We start from the raw sequence: 18,588 nt of genomic DNA, 5'->3' as shown, positions 1-18,588 counted from the left end.
AGGAAGGGGCCACACACCCTTCTGCACTCAGGCCCCTGTCTGTCCCTGGGAGCTGCTGTTACTTTTGTCAGAGTAACCAGGAGAAGACTCATTGCCTTTGGAGGAATAGCAGAGGCAAAAGCCACCTGCCCCTGGCCTGCAGTAGGTGCTTAGTAAGTACTGCAGGTGAATGAATGCATAGCAGGGAGGCAGGGTCAGACAATGCGCAGGTCGGCTCCCCGGCCCAGGGTTCCCAAGCCTTGGACAGCACAGGGCCCGGAAGCATACTCACTGTCGAAGACGATGACCCTGCCATCGCCCCCACAGGGCTGGGTGTGGTCCCCGAAGCAGACGCTGCTGCACTCAGTACTGGCTGCCTCCCCGTACTTCCAGTAATCAGGGTCGTTTCCACAGAAGCAAGCGTAGCCCGACTCTATCCCGGCAAACTGCCATGACAGAGAGGCAGCACTTGGTAAGCGTCAGTCGGGGTGTCAGGTGGCCTGACCGGGTCGGCCCTTCGGCAAGCAAGCACCTTGTCTTCCCAGCCCATCTTCCCTGGATCCTCTACCTTGGTCCCGCCCCACCCTCACCGCACTTCACTACATGCTGACTTGTAACTGTGTACCACCACAGTGCTTCCCCTCCTGAGCATCCCTTACTTATGTTTGCGATTCTACTGTATTTAGCTCAGTTAAAGGCAGGGATCCCATTAACTTTAAACATTAATAACAGCTAAACATTTTATTGAATGTTTACTATGTGACAAGTGGTAAATGCTTTGAAGTTAGTGCTTATTGCAAACTTATTGTAGGCCCTATGAAATACATTTTTTAAATTAATTGATTTATTTATGGCTACCCCGGATCTTTGCTCCTGTGCGCAGGTCTCTCTAGTTGCAGTAAGCAGGCTTCTCATTGCAGTGGCTTTGGAACGTAGTCTCTAAAGCGCACGGGCTTAGTTGCCCTGTGGCATGTGTAACCTTCCCAGACTAGAGATCAAACCTCTGTTCCCTGCATTGGGAGGTGGATTTTTTCTTTCCTTTTTTTTTTGTTTTTTACTTTTCTTTTGGCAGGTGGATTTTTAAACCATTGGACCACCAGGGAAATCCCCTATTTAACATTTTTATTTTTATATTACCATACAATACAACTATTTTTATGGTGTACAGGCCTAAGGATTTTAACCCATGAATAAATTTGTACAACCACCACTACAATCAGGACACGGAACATGTGCAGTAACCTTTCTTGTGCTGTTGCTCTATAGTTCCCCTCTATGACCCCTCAGTTCAGTCACTCAGTGGTGTCTGACTCCTTGCGACCCAAGGACTGCAGCACACCAGGCTTCCCTGTCCATCACCAACTCCAAGAGCTTGCTTAAACTCATGTACATTGAGTCAGTGATGCAATCTAACCATCCCATCCCCTGTCATCCCCTTCTTCTGCCTTCAATCTTTCCCAGCATCAGGGTCTTTTCCAATGAGTCAGTTCTTCCATCATGAGGCCAAAGTACTGGAGTTTCAGCTTCAGCATCAGTCCTTCCAATAAATATTTAGGACTGATTTCCTTTAGGATTGACTGGTTTGATATTCCTGCAGTCCAAGGGACTCTCAAGAGTCTTCTCCAACACCACAGTTCAAAAGCATCAGTTCTTCGGTGCTCAGCTTTCTTTATGGTCCAACTCTCACATCTATACAGGACTACTGGAAAAAACCACAGCTTTAACTAGACGGACCTTTGTCAGCAAAGTAATGTCTCTGCTTTTTAATATGCTGTCTAGGTTGGTCATAGTTTTTCTTCCAAGGAGCAAGCGTCTTTTAATCTCATGGCTGCAGTCACCATCTGCAGTGATTTTGGAGCTCAAGAAAATAAAGTCTCTTACTGTTTCCATTTTTTTCCCCATCTATTTGCCATGAAGTGATGGGAATGGATGCCATGATCTTCGTTTTTTGAATGTTGAGTTTTAAGACAGCTTTTTCACTCTCCTCTTTCATTTTCATTAAGAGGTTCTTCAGTTCTTCTTCACTTTCTGCTGTAAGGGTGGTGTCATCTGCATATCTGAGGTTGTTGCTATTTCTCCTGGCAATCTTGATTCCAGGTTGTGCTTCATCCAGCCCCGCATTTCACATGATGTACTCTGCACATAAGTTAAATAAACAGGGTGACAATATACAGCCTTGACTTACTGTGGAACCTGTCCATTGCTCCATGTACGGTTCTAACTATTGCTTCTTGACCTGCATACAGATTTCTCAGGAGACAGGTAAGGTGGTCTGGTATTCCCATCTCTTTAAGAATTTTCGAGAGTTTGTTGTGATCAACACAGTTTAAAGGCTTTGGCATAGTCAATAAAGCACAAGTAGATGTTTTTCTAGAACTCTCTTACTTTCTCTAGGATCCAACGATGTTGGCAATTTGATCTCTGCTTCCTCTACCTTTTCTAAATCCACCTTGAACATGTGAAAGTTCTTGGTTCCCATACTGTTGAAGGCTGGCTTGGAGAATTTTGAGCATTACTTTGCTAGTGTGTGAGATGAGTGCAATTGTGCAGTAGTTTGAACATTCTTTGGCATTGCCTTTCTTTGGGATTGGAATGAAAACTGACCTTTTCCAGCCCTGTGGCCACTGCTGAGTTTTTCAAATTTGCTGGCATATTGAGTGCAGCACTTTCACAGCATCATCTTTTAGCATTAGAAATAGCTCAGCTGGAATTCCATCACCTCCACTAGCTTTGTTCATAAGCTAGTGCTTATGAACACTTTGTTCATAAGCCAGATGCTTCCTAAGGCCCACTAGACTTTGCACTCCAGGATGTCTGGCTCTAGGTGAGTGATCACACCATCGTGGTTATCTGGGTCATTAAGATCTTTTTTGTACAGTTCTTCTGTGTATTCTTGCCGCCTCTTCTTAATACCTCTGCTTCTGTTAGGTCCATACTGTTTCTGTCCTTTATTGTGCCCATCTTTGCATGAAATGTTTCCCTTGGCATCTCCAATTTTGTTGAAGAGGTCTCTAGTCTTTCCCATTCTATTGTTCTCCGCTATTTCTTTGCACTGATCACTTAGGAAGGCTATCTCATCTCTCCTTGCTATTCTTTGGAACTCTGCATTCAGATGGGTATATCTTTTCTTTTCTCCTTTGCTTTTCGCTTGTCTTCTTTCCTCAGCTACTTGTAAGGCCTTCTCAGATAACCATTTTGCCATTTTGCATTCTTTTTTGGGGGGATGATTTTGATCACAGCCTCCTGTACAATGTTACAAAGCTCCATCCATAGTTCTTCAGGCACTCTGTCAGATCAAATCCCTTGAATCTATTTATCACTTCCGCTGTATAATCGTAAGGGATTTGATTGAGGTCATACACTAATTAGTTTTCACACTATAGTTTTAACTTTTTAAGACTGTCATACGCTAGAGACCAAATGTCCATGTCTGCCCCTCCCCTGCAAATTTATATGTTGAAACCTAATTCCCAATGTGATGGTACCTAGTGGTGGAATCTTTGGGAAGTGATTCACGAGGGCTTGTGCTCATGAATGGGATTAGAGCCTTTATAAAAGAGACCCCCTTTCCCCTTCTGCCATGTGAAGACATGGTGAGGAGACAGCCATCTATGAACCAGGAAACAAGCCATCACCAGACACCAAATCTGCCAAAGCCTTGATCCTGGACTTCACAGTCTTTAGGACTTTGAGAAATGAATTCTTGTTGTCTTTTTTTTCAATTGGAATATAGTTGTTTTACAATGTTGTGTTAGTGAATGCTTGGTTTAGACCAAGTATTTTGCACAGCAGTCAGAATAGACTCAGACACACTATACGCAGAATCGTATTCTGAGGCCGGCTCCTTTCCCTCAGCATAGTCTCTCTGAGGCTCTTCTGAAATGACCTAGAGTTTGCTGAGTGGCAGTTTATTGCATGAGTATACCGCAGGTTGCTAATCCATTGAGTTGTTTTGTTTTTCATGATTATAAAACAGAGCTGCTATAAACACTTGTGTATATTTCTGTGTGAACATAAGCTTTCCTTTCTCTAGGGTAAATATCTAGAAATGGGATTTCTGGGTTGTAATTTCTCTACCTCATTAATATTTGCTTTTTTCCTAAAAAAAAAAAAAATGACAGCCATCCTAGGTTATTTATTGTATGAAATGGTATCTCATTGATTTTCATTTGCATTTCCCTAAAGACTAGTAATACTGAGCATCTTTACCGCACGAAGTGTAAAAAAATTTTTTTGATTATGTGTAACATAGGTAGAATGTTGAGCACATTTTCATGTGCTTATTGGCCATTTGTACATCTTCTATGAAGAAACATCTATTCAATCCTTTGCTCATTTTTTAATTGGGCTGTTTATCTTTCTATTGTCACACTGTTAGAGTTCTTTATATATTTTGGGCATTAGATCTTTATTCATATATATGTTTTGCAAATATTTGCTCTATTCTGTGAGTTACTCTTTCACTTTCTTAATAGTGTCCTTGATACACAGAAATTTTAAATTTTGATGAAGTCCAATTTATTTTTTCTTTGATTGTCTGTGCTTTTGGTATCCTAACTGAAAAAATCATTGCCTCATCCAAGGTCATGTATATCTGTACCCATATTTCTTCCTAAACCTTTATAGTTTTAGCTGCTACATGTAGGTCTGTGATCCATTTTAAATTAATTTTCATATATGAGGTAGGGGTCCAGTTTCATTTTTTCCATGTGGATATCCAGTTGTCTCAGCATTGTTTGCTGAAAACACTTGTTTTTTTCCCATTGAATGATATGGCACCCTTGACAAGTATCAATCAGCCATAAATCATACTGTCAATCAAGCGATTGGTGGCTTGCAAAAGATTGAGCATGTAAGTAAATCTATGGAGGATAATGGGAACCAGGTTTCTTACTATTAGAGAAGGGGGCCAGAGAAAACTGGAATGAAGCCTGCAGTGTTGGACAGGGATTGATGTTACTCAGTACAGTGCATGGTTTTCTGACAGATATAATAAATAACATGTATTTATTATATACTATGTATACTATATACTATATCTTTATATATAAAGATATATAATAAATTATTCATTAATATAAATGATAATGTGGCCATAAATAATAATGTCTGGACTCTAAATTCTATTTCCTTCAGCTTATACGTCCATCTTTATGCTAGTACTGTAGCTCTTTTTTCAGTATATCACTGTTCCCAGGCCCTCTTAGTGGAAAGAGCTAGGAAATACATATGTATATACAAACACACATACACACACTTTTATATTTATGTTTCTTTCCTTTTTGTTTTCTTTCGCCGCATCATGTGGCATGTGGGATATTATTTCCCCAACCAGGGATGAAACCTGTGCCTCCTGCAGTGGAAGCGTGGAGTCCTAATCACTGGACAACTACCACAAGTCCTATGTATTTATTTCTGTATATCGCTCCCTACACATATATCAGAAACTATGCACTATACTAATAACATCAATCCCTGTCCAACACTGCAGGCTTCATTCCAGTTTTCTCTGGCCGCCTTCTCTAATAGTAAGAAACCTGGTTCCCATTATCCTCCACAGATTTACCTAACATGCTCAATTTTTTTGCAAGCAACCAATCACTTGATCATGTTGGGCCAATTGCCTCGCTCAGTCCCTGCCTCAGACAGGCCTTGAGCACTGCCAGTCTATTCTCCTTGCTTGGGCCTGATTAATGGCCTTTTGATGAAATTATTAAGGAAAGAATGAAGGACAGAAGGAAGGGAGGGAGGAAAAGAGGGAGAAAAAGACTTCTTTTTTTGATATAACAAACAATAGCATTATTGAACTTTAATGACTAGAAAATGGACAGGATGGAAAGAAAATATTTTGGACTGGTATCCAGGCAAGGGCCCCTTAATGTATCAAAGTAGTAACCACTACCTTGGCTTATTCTCAGATCCACCCCCCTGGAGCCAGAGACCTCTCTGCTTATAACACACAGGGGCTGGAGGAAACACATGACTCTGCTGGAGGTCAAGCTGGATGCAGGTACTGGGGTGTTTCCTTTTATCTCTCAGTCTTTGGACAGAGTGCTGCCTCATGCCCCAGAATCCCAAGCCCCACTCTTCCTCCAACTTCTCTTTGGCAGAAAAGTACAGTTGTAATGGCTTCACAGGTGGTTGTTGTTTCTAACAATTTAAATGATTTAAATATATTTTAAATAATATCTCAGCAGAATGCATTTAGACCTTTATCTTTTTCCATAGGTATAAAGCTCAGAACTATTACCTTGAACCTTTGACTCCGACAAAAACTGATGCAGTTTTGTATGGTGAGTTTGTTAGATGTTTTACTGGTGCCAGTTAGAGGAGGTGGGTTTCCATGATCCTTGTAGCAGCCAAGGTTTCCAGGCACTAGAGAAAAAAGAAAAACAAAAGAACTTGACAACATCCAGCTGTGAGACACCAAGAAGGGAAGGTGCGTTGTGCCAGGCACTTTCATCTCGGCCCATATTTCCATTCCTAAAGTGCAAATAAATAGCAAGCAGCAAGTGTTAAAAATGGAAGTCTTGGTGCCCTCTGCTAACTGCTACATCTTTGTTTTATTTTGACGAGTATGTGAAGCCCATAAAACCGACCCTAAGACATTTTTTACTTGTTCAATATTGATAGAATTTAGTATTGACAAGAACTAGGCATAGATTCCTAAAAACAGAGAAGCTACAAGACACAAATTATGTCTCAGAGTCACTGGAGGACAAAAAAAAAAAAAAGGGCTTGGAAGCTACCATCCTATGCCTTGTGCCTCCCTAGTCCCCTCAAAAGCCCCACAAGTTGGTTTTACCAGGTCATTTCGTGAATTTAATAGTTCCCTATTGCCGCTGCGATCAATGACCGCAAACCTAGTGGGTTAAAGTAGCATAAACCCGTCATCTTACAGTTGCGGAGGTCAGAAGTACTAAATGGGTCTAATGGGACTAAAATCAAGGTGTCAGCAGAACTCTGGCTCCTCCTGAGGCTCCAGGGCACAACCTGCCCCTTGCTGTCTCCTGAAGAAGCTGCCCTCATTCCTCAGCTGTGGCTGCACCACTCCAGCCTCTGCCTCCCCCCCTGCTTCTGTCATCACACCACCTTCTCTGCCTCTCATCCCCCTGCCTCTCTGTTACACGTCCTGTGTGATGACACTGGCCCACCAGGGTACTCCAGGATCATCTCCCCATGTCAAAATTCTCATCTGCATCACGTGTGCCACGTAAGGTAACATGTTTGAAGATTCTGGGGGTTACAACATAGACTTTTGGGGGAGGGGGATTATTCTGTTTGCCACAGTGGATGTATTAGTGTTTCACAAGTACAAAAGTCAGATGGTCTGGTCTAGTAGAAAAAGCTGCAACTGAGAATAAAGAAACCTAAATATATGTGCCCCCACCTCCTGGTGTTTGTGCCCCTGTGTGATTCCCTCCCCTCGAGTGTGGGCTGGACAAGTGATTTGTTTTTGCCCAACAGAATGTGGTAGAGTTGAGGGGAACTACTTCTGTGACTGGACTACAAGAGCTGTGACTTTGGTCTTGCCAGTTGACTCTCTCTACTGCCTTCTTGGCTTATATACTCTAATAAAGCAATGTATCACATCAGAGGTCATAAGAATGGCCTTCAGCCAATAGCCAGCAAGGAGCTGAGACTTCCAGTTTCTGCAGAGACTGAATCCCACCAACAGCTATGTGTGCTTGAAGGAGATCCTCCCCAGTAGACCCTTGAGATGAGACCCGGCCCTGGCAGACGCCTCACCAGAGACCTTGAGGCAGAGGACCCAGCTCAACCATGTCCAGATTTCCTGACCTACAGAAAGTGTGAGGTGATAAATGTGTGTTCTCGTTAAATTTTAGAGTAGTCTGTTACAGCAATATATGACTAACACACCTATATAACATGCATCTAAATATATGCTCATTGAATAAAGGAATGTATTGTGAGCCATGGACAAATTATGGCTTCCTAGGTGGCTCAGCGGTAAAGAATCTGCCTGCCACAGGGTCGATCCCTGGGTCAGGAAGATCCCTTGGAGAAGGAAATGGCAATCCACTCCAGTATTCTCGCCTGGGAAATCCCATGGACAGAGAAGCCTGGTGGGCTACAGTCCATGGGGTCACAAAGAGTTGGACACGACTTAGCGACTAAACGACAATGGACAAACGGACCTCTCTGCCCCTTAGTTTTTCATCTGTGTTATTTATGAAATCACTCCACCATCAGATGAAGCCCTTTCCCTATGGTCTCTATTTGGCTCCTTACAGTTCACATCACTCGAGATATAAGACACAAATGAGGTCTGGTCCTAGAAGCACTTCTAAGCCAGTCAGAATTACATATTATCCAATTCCAAAGTGAGACATATAGATTCTTAGAAAGTACTTTTTGTTTAAGACTGGAAAGCAGCATGGTCCAATTGAGTAAACTTTACACCCATACTAGTTTTTGGCACATAAGAATACACACACGTGCACACACACACACACACTTTTCAATTTCTGCCACCATCTACATCTAACCAGCTCATTTTAAACTGGCAGGAAGCTAACCCAAAGAGTCACCCTCCCCCCTCTAAGCCAAGTGGTTACCCTTCTCCTTTGCGTCACACATGGGTCAAATATAACAAATGTGGCTCACCACACAAATGTTAAAATGCATCTTTCGGAAACAAACCAAATCTCTATAGTAGCAAATGTAAACAGAAAAGATCTAGGCAGTAGGAGTTCAGCGTTCAGTGGGGGCCTGGCTTGGGAATGGCTGGGCTTTAGAGTTTAAACAAATGCAGTGAGCTAAGCATCTCTAGTTAGGGGTGAATCATATAGGCTTGTTAAAGGGGCCTTACACATGGAAACCTGAAGCATGCGTTTAATGGTTTTTAATAAGAGCTACTTGATCGTGATCATCTTGGTCATTTACTCTGATTTCTGTCTCATTTATTCCATTCCATGCTCAAAAATAGGCATGTTATTATGTATTCATTTATAGACAGCCTAAGGCACAGAACCATAAATGTTAACATTAGACATAAACAAGGTCGTGGTTTGCGTGGATGCAGCTGGAACCTATCAGGTTTATTCACAACAATTCGGTGAGCAAATTCAGGGAGCTCATGTTCAGTTCCAGGAGGGCAGTGAGGCTCCAGAACACCCTGGGGAGACAGAGCCTGGAAACCAGCCCACACCGTGCTGCTGCTCCCTGCGTCTGGACAACGGTGGCCTTAGTATCGTCCTTGACACCATGTCAACCGCCTGCCAGACACTGTCCATTCTACCTTCTAAAATACTTCAGACACCTGTCCACCTCTCTATCCAAGCTGCTATTTCCCTGGTTTAGGCCACTGTCCCCTCCCTTTTGGGGCTTCCCAGGTGGTGCTAGTGGTAAAGAATCTGCCTGCCAATGCAGGAGACACAAGAGATGTAGGTTCAACCCTAGGGCCAGGAAGATGCCCTGAAATAGGAAGTGGCAACCTGCTCCAGTATTCTTGCCTGGAAAATTCAATGGACAGAGGAGCCTGGTGGGCTACAATCCTTGGGGTTGCAAAGAGTCAGACATGACTGAGAACATACACCTCTCCCACTCAGACTATTCTATCAGCCTCCTATTCCATCTCCCTGTTTCTAGGCTCCCCCTACTCTAATCTAGTTAGTACACTGCAACCAGAATAACCTTTACAATACATTCCAGGCAGAAGGAAGGCCAAGGGCAAAGGCCTAAAGCAAGAATGACCTTGGTTTTTGCAGGAACACAAAGAAGTGAGTGTGACCAGTGAAAGAGAGACGGGAAGGCACCAGGAGCTACAGAGGTATGCAGGGGCCTTGCCTGAACCCTCAGAGCTCCCGGGTCGTCCTCTAGGATCAAGTCCAAACTCTCACGTGGGACCCAAGGCCCTACCTGATCTATGCTGCTCCTCTATATCCCACCCCCTCAGCATCACCCTCTCTCTGTCCCTCGGCTCACATTCTATATGAAACCCAAGATACATTATAGTGTATCTGCAAGTTGCCCACATGCACATGGCTCTCTGGCCTCTGGCCTTTCTTACAAGCTGTTCCTTCTGCTTAGAACAATATTCTCTGCCTAGGATGGCAGCCTGAGCATCATTCCCCTTGGGAAGCCCCACGGGCCTCCTGTCATCCTCCCATTCCACAGAGAAGGTTGCACACCCCTGTGGTGTGCTCCTGTAGCAGCCTGTGTGAAACCTGATTCTAAACACCTGTTTATGTCTCACTTGTCGATTAACCATGAACTTAAGGGCTAGACTGTATCTTCTGCACACCATTGTATTCCCAGGGTCTGGTATGGTCCCAGCCATACAGTGGGTGCCCTGAAACTGGGTGCTCAATGAACAAATGTGTCCCATGTTGCCAGCTAAACTCATGGAGAGTGTGAGTTAAGGTACCTGTCAGGCAGCAGGGAATCAAGACTGCAGAGCAGAGTGAGAGGAGAGCTGACCTGCATCTTGACGTCCACTTAGGTTTTGACTCCTCGCTGTCCTCTTTGGCTGGAAACGCCACTCCAGATAACCAGGTTCTTCATTAGAAGTTAACTTTAAAAGGTAAAATTCTATCTTCATCATGTTGGATGAAACTTTTCAAAAATGCATTAGATAATTAAAAAAAAAAAAACTTTGTTTAACCTACATACTTTGTTTCTCGGTGGCTTGAGGTCACCAGATGTATGTCACCAAATGGTCCCAGACTGTGTGCTTTCCTGTGTCTGACTCTAATAGTTAATCAGTCTCCATGGTTACAGCTGGGGCTGCTGAACCCTCAGAATATTAGCACTGGAAGGAGTCTTAGTGTCTACTTGCTACTGTCAGTGCCTGTGGTCTTGGCTTATCTTCTTAATTTGCTGCTTCTTAGGCTTAGGCTTATGGACTTCACTGGTGGCTCAGATGGCAAAGAATCTGCCTGCAATGCAGGAGACCCAGGTTCAATCCTGGGGTCGGGAAGATCCCCTGGAGAAGGAAATGGCAACCCATTCCAGTATTCTCGTGTGGAGAGTCCTATGGACAGAGGAGCCTGGCGGGCTACAGTCCATGGGGTCACAAAGAGTCGGACACAAATGAGCGATTAACACTAAAAACTAAGTAGGCTTAGAACAAAACTATCGAGCTTATTAGAACTGTGTGGAAAATAAGAATAGTTTCTGAAAGAGGGAAGGCCTCTATGTTTCCTTCTCGATTTCAGCTGTCCATACAGTAGCTCAGAGCTTTGTTTGCCTGCTTCCTAGCTCTTGGCAATGTTCTGAAGGGCGCAGGTGCTACCATCACCTGTCCAGAGGCAAGCAGCGTGTTGCAACAATCACAAACATGGGCTTTAGACAGACAGGCCCAGGGTGAATGTGGGTCCCTCTGCCACAGCCTTTCTAAGCTCAGGTTCATCCACAGTGGATGATACGGGCCTCAAAGGGTTCTGGTGAGAATTAAAATTAGATAATGTAAATAAAGTAACCACCACAAGGCCTGGCAATATAGTATGCGCTGAATAAACACTGTTTGCTGTCATTACATACAAAAGACTTTCACCATTTCCCACACAAACCAGAATAACCTGCTGGGTTCATAGAAGAGTAAAGAAGCACTGAATTAAAAGATAAGATCAAAGGCAGTTATCTTGGAAAACTAGATTTGATTCCAGATATTAAAATGTTAACCTCTGCATCTGGGTAGATCCAGTGCACTGCCATGCAAGCCTTTCCCATGAAACCCAGAGCCCTTTCAGGAAGGCAGACAGGAGATGGGTTTCCTAGGTGACCGAGAAGAAGCCACAGTTCGGCCAGACTAAGGGCCCTGAGTGGGGGATACATGAGAGGCTGTTCTCCCTGGAGAGCAGAGGTCAGCTCCAGAGGGGAATGCTCACTCCACAGCTTTTCCCTTGGCATCCCTCTCCTGATAAGGCCAGTCTGGGAGCTAAATGAAAGTGACTCCCTAAGATGAAGGGCTAAGTCTGCAGACACGTTAGTCCCTCGACGCTCTGTGCACCGCAAGGCCAGCCTTTGAGGGCTGTCGCTGCTGCTGACTCTCACTGGAAAGTGTGGCTCCAAGTCTCGCCAGAGAAGACACGTCATTGTCGTCTTCAAAAGCATGACTGGTCAGCTGAGTGGATTTCCAGACCGTGTCCCACCCTGAGTTCTTCCCAGAAGCAGGGAGGGAAAGTCAATTTGTAAAAGGATATTTGTTCTCAAATTCCTTTTTTACTTTCAAGACCACTTTAAAGTCCTGTGGCTTGGTCATGCATTTTTTTTCTCTTACCAAAGAGGGTTCCACATTTTCAATTAAAAATCATCTGAAAATATAAATGGACCCCTTGTTTACCACATTTGGTGTTTTAAAATGTGACAGTTAATTACCAACAACCTTTTCAGAGATTCAGGGTTCTTGACAGAGGTAAAAGTTTTAGAGGTAGCTGAGGGAAGATGGTTCTTTCTTCAGATTAACCCAGGAACTACTGTCTTTTCACTGCCACAGGCAACTGTTGGGAAGCAACCACGGAGACTTGCTAAACAGCCTTTACAACTGGATATAACTGTGGTCTCACTTTGAAGGTGCACCTCACACCTCCACAGGGCCTCCATGGCCAACAGCCCTTCTCTGAGAACCGTCTTGGAGGATCTACTGTTGGCTGGGGGCAGGCCTACGAGCCCCATCCTTGGCCACTGCTGACCCCCACTGGGGTCACCAGACTCCCTCTCCCAGGAAGTTGGAACTAGGATTCTAGGTATTGAACTACAGGCACAGGACTTGTGGAATTCGGTCAAGCCTGGATTAAGGCAACAAAGCCACATCTGGGCCACGTGAGTGGATAAGTGAGCTGATTCTGCTGATCCACAAAGAGGAAGAAGAATGGAAGAGAGGGGCAGAGTGAGACTGTGCGGTCCCACAGACAGATGGTAAGTGTGGGCACCTCCTTCCCAGGTTCTGGGACACAGGGATTGGATTCTGTGATATTCTCCCAACACCCTTCCAATAAATCTCTTGCGCTCGAGTTAGCTTGAGTGAGTTCTATTCCTTGCAGACAATTCCTGACAAAGAAAAAAGCCTGCCCTTTATTGTAAAAGTTCAATCTGAATAAAAATCTTCAGCTGGTAATTTGCATAAGAAGTCCTGATCCATCACTGTGTTGTCTACTGCCAAATCTGAGAGATCTGTTTAAGAAACCGGAAGCAAAGTTTCTCTCTTGCATTTTAGAAAACTCTGCCCTGGCTCTGGGGAACATCTTTTACATTTTCTTACAAATAAAATCTGGCTCTTCGGAAACTATGCAGCGATTGCTTGTTTTACTTTTTTACACTAAATAAAGATTTTTATTAAGCACTGTAAGTTGTATTCAATAGCCTTCAGATACACCACACCACAACCCATCTACAATCAACCAAACCCAGCAGCAGTTCATTCTTGCACAATCCTTGAGTTAGGGTGAATCTTCCTTCAACTTACAGTCAGGTCCTATTCAGGTCTTGTGGGCAGGGACTGGGAAATTACATCTCATTTCTGATCACTAATGTGTGATGAAGCACATCGGGAGAATTATATGAAAACAAATAAATGATTCTGTTTTCAGTGTACACTGTTTGAAAGTATTAACAAAACACCAAAACGATATATGTATACTGGCTTCTAGTTTCCCGCTACAGAAGGCGAGGTGGGGCGGGGCGGGGTGGGAGGCGGGGGCGAGTGGGTGAGGCTAATTATTATAAACACCATAATGTCATTCACTACCTTCTGCCTCCACACTGGTGCCTCAGGAGCCGAATTCGCTCTTCTGGAGGAGAGGGGAATAAGGAACTAAGTACACGTGAGATGATGCCACTGATAGTCCTATCAGATGACCAGTCATTTCAAAGACTTCCCTCAGAGCATCAATAGGTTAGGTGTGGATTATTCCATACTCTCAGCCCATGACCATGAGCACCCTGTATTCCATCCTGTCCACCTACAACTTCCGTTAAAAACCTGACAGTTGCCAGCTTGGTCCAAGTCCTACCATAACATGGCCACACTCTAACTCTGCAACTTTTTTTTTTTTTGGCCATGCCATGTAACATGCAGGATCTTAGTTCTCTGACCAGGGATCCAAACCAAGCCCCATGCAAGTGAAAGCATGGAGTCATAACCACTGGACCTCAAGGGAAGTCCCTCTACCTCTATAACTTTATTTCTAAATATCAGTTCTCATTTTCAGTCACTCTGATTCTTTTACTCATGTCTCGGAGTTTCATAGCGACTCACCCAAATAAGTAAGTAAACAAGACCTTGTCTTCCCCTATGAAATTTTACCCTTGGGGAAGGCAGGAAAAGTTCCTAAGGGTTCTGACCCCCATACGACCCTGATGTATCACAGAGACAGTTCTCCTCTGGCAGGAGTCCCTTCTTGAAAGTTAATTTCTGGGGATAGAACGTGGTAGACTGTCTCCAAAGGAGGCTCTAATCATTTCCTCCCTCCCCATACATGTGTGCGACTCCCTACTTTAGACTTGGAACCAATTTCCTCTCCTCTTGAATCAGTACTGACCTTGTGACTTGCTTTGATTAAGAGAATATGGTGGACTTCTGAGTTCACCCCCTAAGAGGACTGGCAGCTTCTCTTGGAAGCCGGCCACCCTATAAGAGGTCTAAGTATGCTGCTGGAAAGAGAGGCTGCCCAGGTAGGGGGCTGAGGCCAGCCTGGACATCCCGTGGGTATCCCAGCCCCAGCAGAGGCCCGATGGATGCAGACACCTGACTGAGTCCAGATGAGAGCAGGAGGAACACAGCCAAGCTGAAACTCAGCCAATCCACAGAGTGAGGAGGTACGACAAGCTATTGTTGTTTTGAGACACCAGGGCTTTGGGGTGGCCTGTGATGCAGTAACAAGACAACCGAAACACCTTACTCGACAGAAGGTCAGTCCGAGTTCAGGAGGAATGGTACGGTACTGCTGTGTCTCTGGGAAGAGAGCTCAGTTTGTTGACTCGAACTTTTTTTCTGGACACCACAAACATCCCAGGCAAAGAACCACAGAGGCATCCTTTATTCGTCCTGCTGTTTCATGCCGTATGTATTTCACTTGTCATCAAGTTCTGACTCCTTCCTATAGGCGTCTTGGATGAACCCTTCCTGCATGATCTCGCTGCCACCACCACAGCCGAGGCCCTCATCCCTCTGTTTTGAAATCTACGCCTATCCTCCCCTCCCCAAACATCCCTCCTCCATCCACCCTATAACGGACACTGGGCTCATCTTCCTGAATGAGGAGGGCTTTCCCTGTATGTGAGCCTCAATCTAATCAGCCCTGGTGTTCAAGGTTCCCACCCAGTTCCTCTCTGTCCACTCCTTTCCTTGGGCAGCGTAACTCCCACCGACATGCACAGCAGTCCCGTGTCCTTCCTCTGCGTCTCTGTCTGGCTGTTTGTTCCCTGACCTGTGGGGCCCTGACCGCTCCAGCTCCATCTGGCCTTTCTCTCTAATGATGCCTCCAGCTCCCCAACCCTCACCGAGCCCTCTCAACTTCAAAAACTCACAGCTCTCTACCACATAACTCAATCTTATTTATATAATTGGTGGCTGGTCTCCAATTTTCTCCTGTGTTTATAGCTCAGATTCCTAATTACATCATAAGATTGAGGGTGGGACTATTCCTTATGTTCATGTGTATTTTTTACAGGCCAGTGCTGGTATAAAGATTATCAGTAAAACTGTCCTTACTGATCTGAATGATTTTCCCTTTTTAAGCTATTAATATGCTTTAGAACATTTTTGAAATGCAACGTATATAACTGTCGCTGAGGAAAATGTCCATTTGATTCAGAAAGTCTGAATTTTTTAATGAGAAATTAAATAACATCCACTGCCAAAAACAATGAGTAATAGAGATATGCCTGTTCTGAAACCATAAAACTGCACTGTCAGAGGAATGCAGGGCATCCGGTGTTCCCTGAGCACAGGGTCACACCAGGCCCCAGGGGAACAGCCTCCGGGCAAGCAGTTGAGGCACACTCCAGGGCCCTGGGGCCAATCAGATAATGCAGGACTGAACGGCAATAAAATGAAGGTTGGGAAGAACCTGTTTAGGAATTGGATATTAGGAACACGCCAGTGGTAGTCCACACCTTGGACGCAGCACAGGCCACCACAGGCCCTGCCCGTACTTTTCTGCCTACCTTCTGCTAGGTCCCTGGACTCGGAGACATGTGTATTTTACTCATTTAATCTTCAAAATGACCCTGGAAGGTAGAGATGAGGAGACCAAGGCTAAGAGAGGAGTCACTTTGCCGTGAGCTATAAGCAAGTGATGATTCCAACCTAAGGTGAAGGACTTTGGAGGCTGAGTTCTTTCCTCTGGATCGTGTTGTCTCTTCCTGGGAGAGATACGACAATCACATCAGCAAGCACATCTGGTGAGCATCTATTACAGCCTGCATCCAGTCCCATCACTTCATGGCAAATAGATGGGGAAACAATGGAAACAGTGATAGACTTTATTTTGGGGGCTCCAAAATCACTGTAGATGGTGCCTGCAGCCATGAAATTAAAAGATGCTTGCTCCTTAGAAGAAAAGCTATGACCAACCTAGAGAGCATGTTAAAAAGTAGAGACATTACTTTGCCAACAAAGGTCTGCCTAGTCAAAGCTATGGTTTTTCCAGCAGTCATGTATGGATGTAAGAGTTGGACTATAAAGAAAGCTGAGCACCAAAGAACTGATGCTTTTGAACTGTGGTGTTACAGAAGACTCTTGAGAGTCCCTTGGTCAATCTTAAAGGAAATCAGTCCTGAATATCCATTGGAAGGACTGATATTTTGGCCACCTGATGTGAAGAACTGACTCATTGGAAAAGACCCTGATGCTAGGAAAGATTGAAGGCAGGAGAAGGCAACAACAGAGGATGAGATGGTTGGATGGCATCACCAATTCGATGGACATGAGTTTGAGCAAGCTCCAGGAATTGGTGTTGGACAGAGAAGCCTGGTGTGCTGCAGTCCGTGGGGTCACAAAGCGTTGGATACTACTGAGAGACTGAACTAAACTGTTAAAGCCTGCACTGTGCAAGGGGCTGTGGAAGACTGTTAAAATATATGGTTTGAGGGGGGAAAGCCCCCATAAATTCTATTAGCACCCCTCCGTAAACAGACATACAGTCCAAGTAAAATGAGAGAGCCCCACTGAGCAAATACAGGTTTCAAAGAAACCTCGGGTCCCCACCACTTTAAGGTCTGTCCCTCACAGAGATTCCAGAACCTATGTCTGTATTTGAACAGTTTAGTCCAGTTGGGAAAACAAACAAAAAATAAATCATCAAAAGAGGATTCTGACCGCTAATTCTGGTAACCTAAAAGGGTTCACTTAGATAAAAAGGTTATGTAATTGTAGTTTCAAAGAGAGAAAAGGTGAAAAATGAGACTGCATAAAGTACAGTATTAATGTTCATTTCAACTTCAATATTGCTTTGGGTATGGGCTACAGTTTGAGGTTTCATTATTTAGCTGTAAAGTGTTAGTGATGTACAGAGATGTGTCTTTTTCAAGGTGAAGTTCAGAGCAATGGGAACATGGTGTTGGGAGAGACCCTGAGGCTGGAACAAGGCCGCTGATGCATGGTTTCAGGCCAAGGGTCCACCTGTGGGGAGCCCCTTCCCAGCTGAGAACAGCTGGGCCAGGAACACCCGTGGAGATGGGCCCAACAGCGTCCAGAGTGGCTCTGCCTGCAGTGAATGCTTCCTGGATACTATCACAGCCTGCTTTCTCCTGGGGTCTGGGATTTCCCAAACTCAGAGGAGAAAAGAAAATGGCTTGGAGCTAACAGCTTGAACTGCAGACCCTCTGTCGCCACTGAGTTAATCCTTTGGTTTCCCCAATGTTGAAAAGGCAATCCTAATAATTCAGCATACTATCAGAATTTCAAACTCAAATTACCAAACAATACCCAAAGAAAAATTCTTAAGAATGACCTCAACTGTAGCCTGGTTCCATCCCAAGCCCCCCACTTTTAAGGAACTAAAGGAAATGGGGCTGTTCACAAGTCCTGGGAGGGAAAGGGCACTGGTTGGTCTTGCCATGAGGAGTCCTAGACTCAAATCCTATTTGGCTCAGAGGGTAATCCTCATCAAATCACTTAACCACTCCAGCTTCATTTTCTCATCTGACCAAGGAGGGCAGGAGGGAGGGAACATACCACCTGCTTCACAGAATTGTTGAAAAGGTAATGTGAATATAAGTGCTTTACACATATGAGGTACTCAATAATAACTGAAAAAAGCTAAAACATTAAAAAATCAGTTCTGACATTAAAATGCAAAAAGTGCTGACAGAAGCAGAACATTTTCTGTAGTTGAGGGCCTGCCTTGACCATCATTGCCAAAGTGCCCTTGGCTTTTTACTCAAAGTCTGAAGTTTAAAAACTCTAGTGCTCGCTTCGGCAGCACATACACTGAAATTGAACTTTAAAAACTCTTATTAGGGATCACAATTAGAAGCTTTCAAACCCTGCTCTTTTGGGTTGCATTTCTATAAGGAACAACAAATCTGTTTGAACAAAGTCAGGGTGTCATTTAATTAAAAGGAACTTAAGCCAGTGAGGTCACCGACCAAAGGTCCCAAGTGGCAGAGGTGCTGTTGTTGGAGTCCTCCTAGGGCAAGTCT

At 44.4% G+C, this 18,588-nt stretch overlaps 1 protein-coding gene across 3 annotated transcripts in view; it reads right to left on the bottom strand.

Annotated features, from left to right (window-relative positions):
* KREMEN1 (kringle containing transmembrane protein 1) overlaps window positions 1-18,588 on the bottom strand; it is a 99,436-nt gene that overhangs the window by 52,880 nt on the left and 27,968 nt on the right. For all 3 annotated transcript variants that reach the window (XM_059876428.1, XM_059876427.1, XM_024977817.2), the window contains exons 4-5: window positions 6,230-6,354; window positions 272-425 (exon numbers count right to left, since the gene is read on the bottom strand). In XM_059876428.1, coding sequence (XP_059732411.1) covers window positions 272-425; window positions 6,230-6,354 — 279 coding nt within the window. The remainder of the gene's footprint in view (window positions 1-271; window positions 426-6,229; window positions 6,355-18,588) is intronic.

Source organism: Bos taurus, chromosome 17 (genome assembly GCF_002263795.3).
Source record: "Bos taurus isolate L1 Dominette 01449 registration number 42190680 breed Hereford chromosome 17, ARS-UCD2.0, whole genome shotgun sequence".
Lineage (NCBI taxonomy): Eukaryota > Metazoa > Chordata > Mammalia > Artiodactyla > Bovidae > Bos > Bos taurus.
This window is presented reverse-complemented; position numbering and strand designations above follow the sequence as displayed.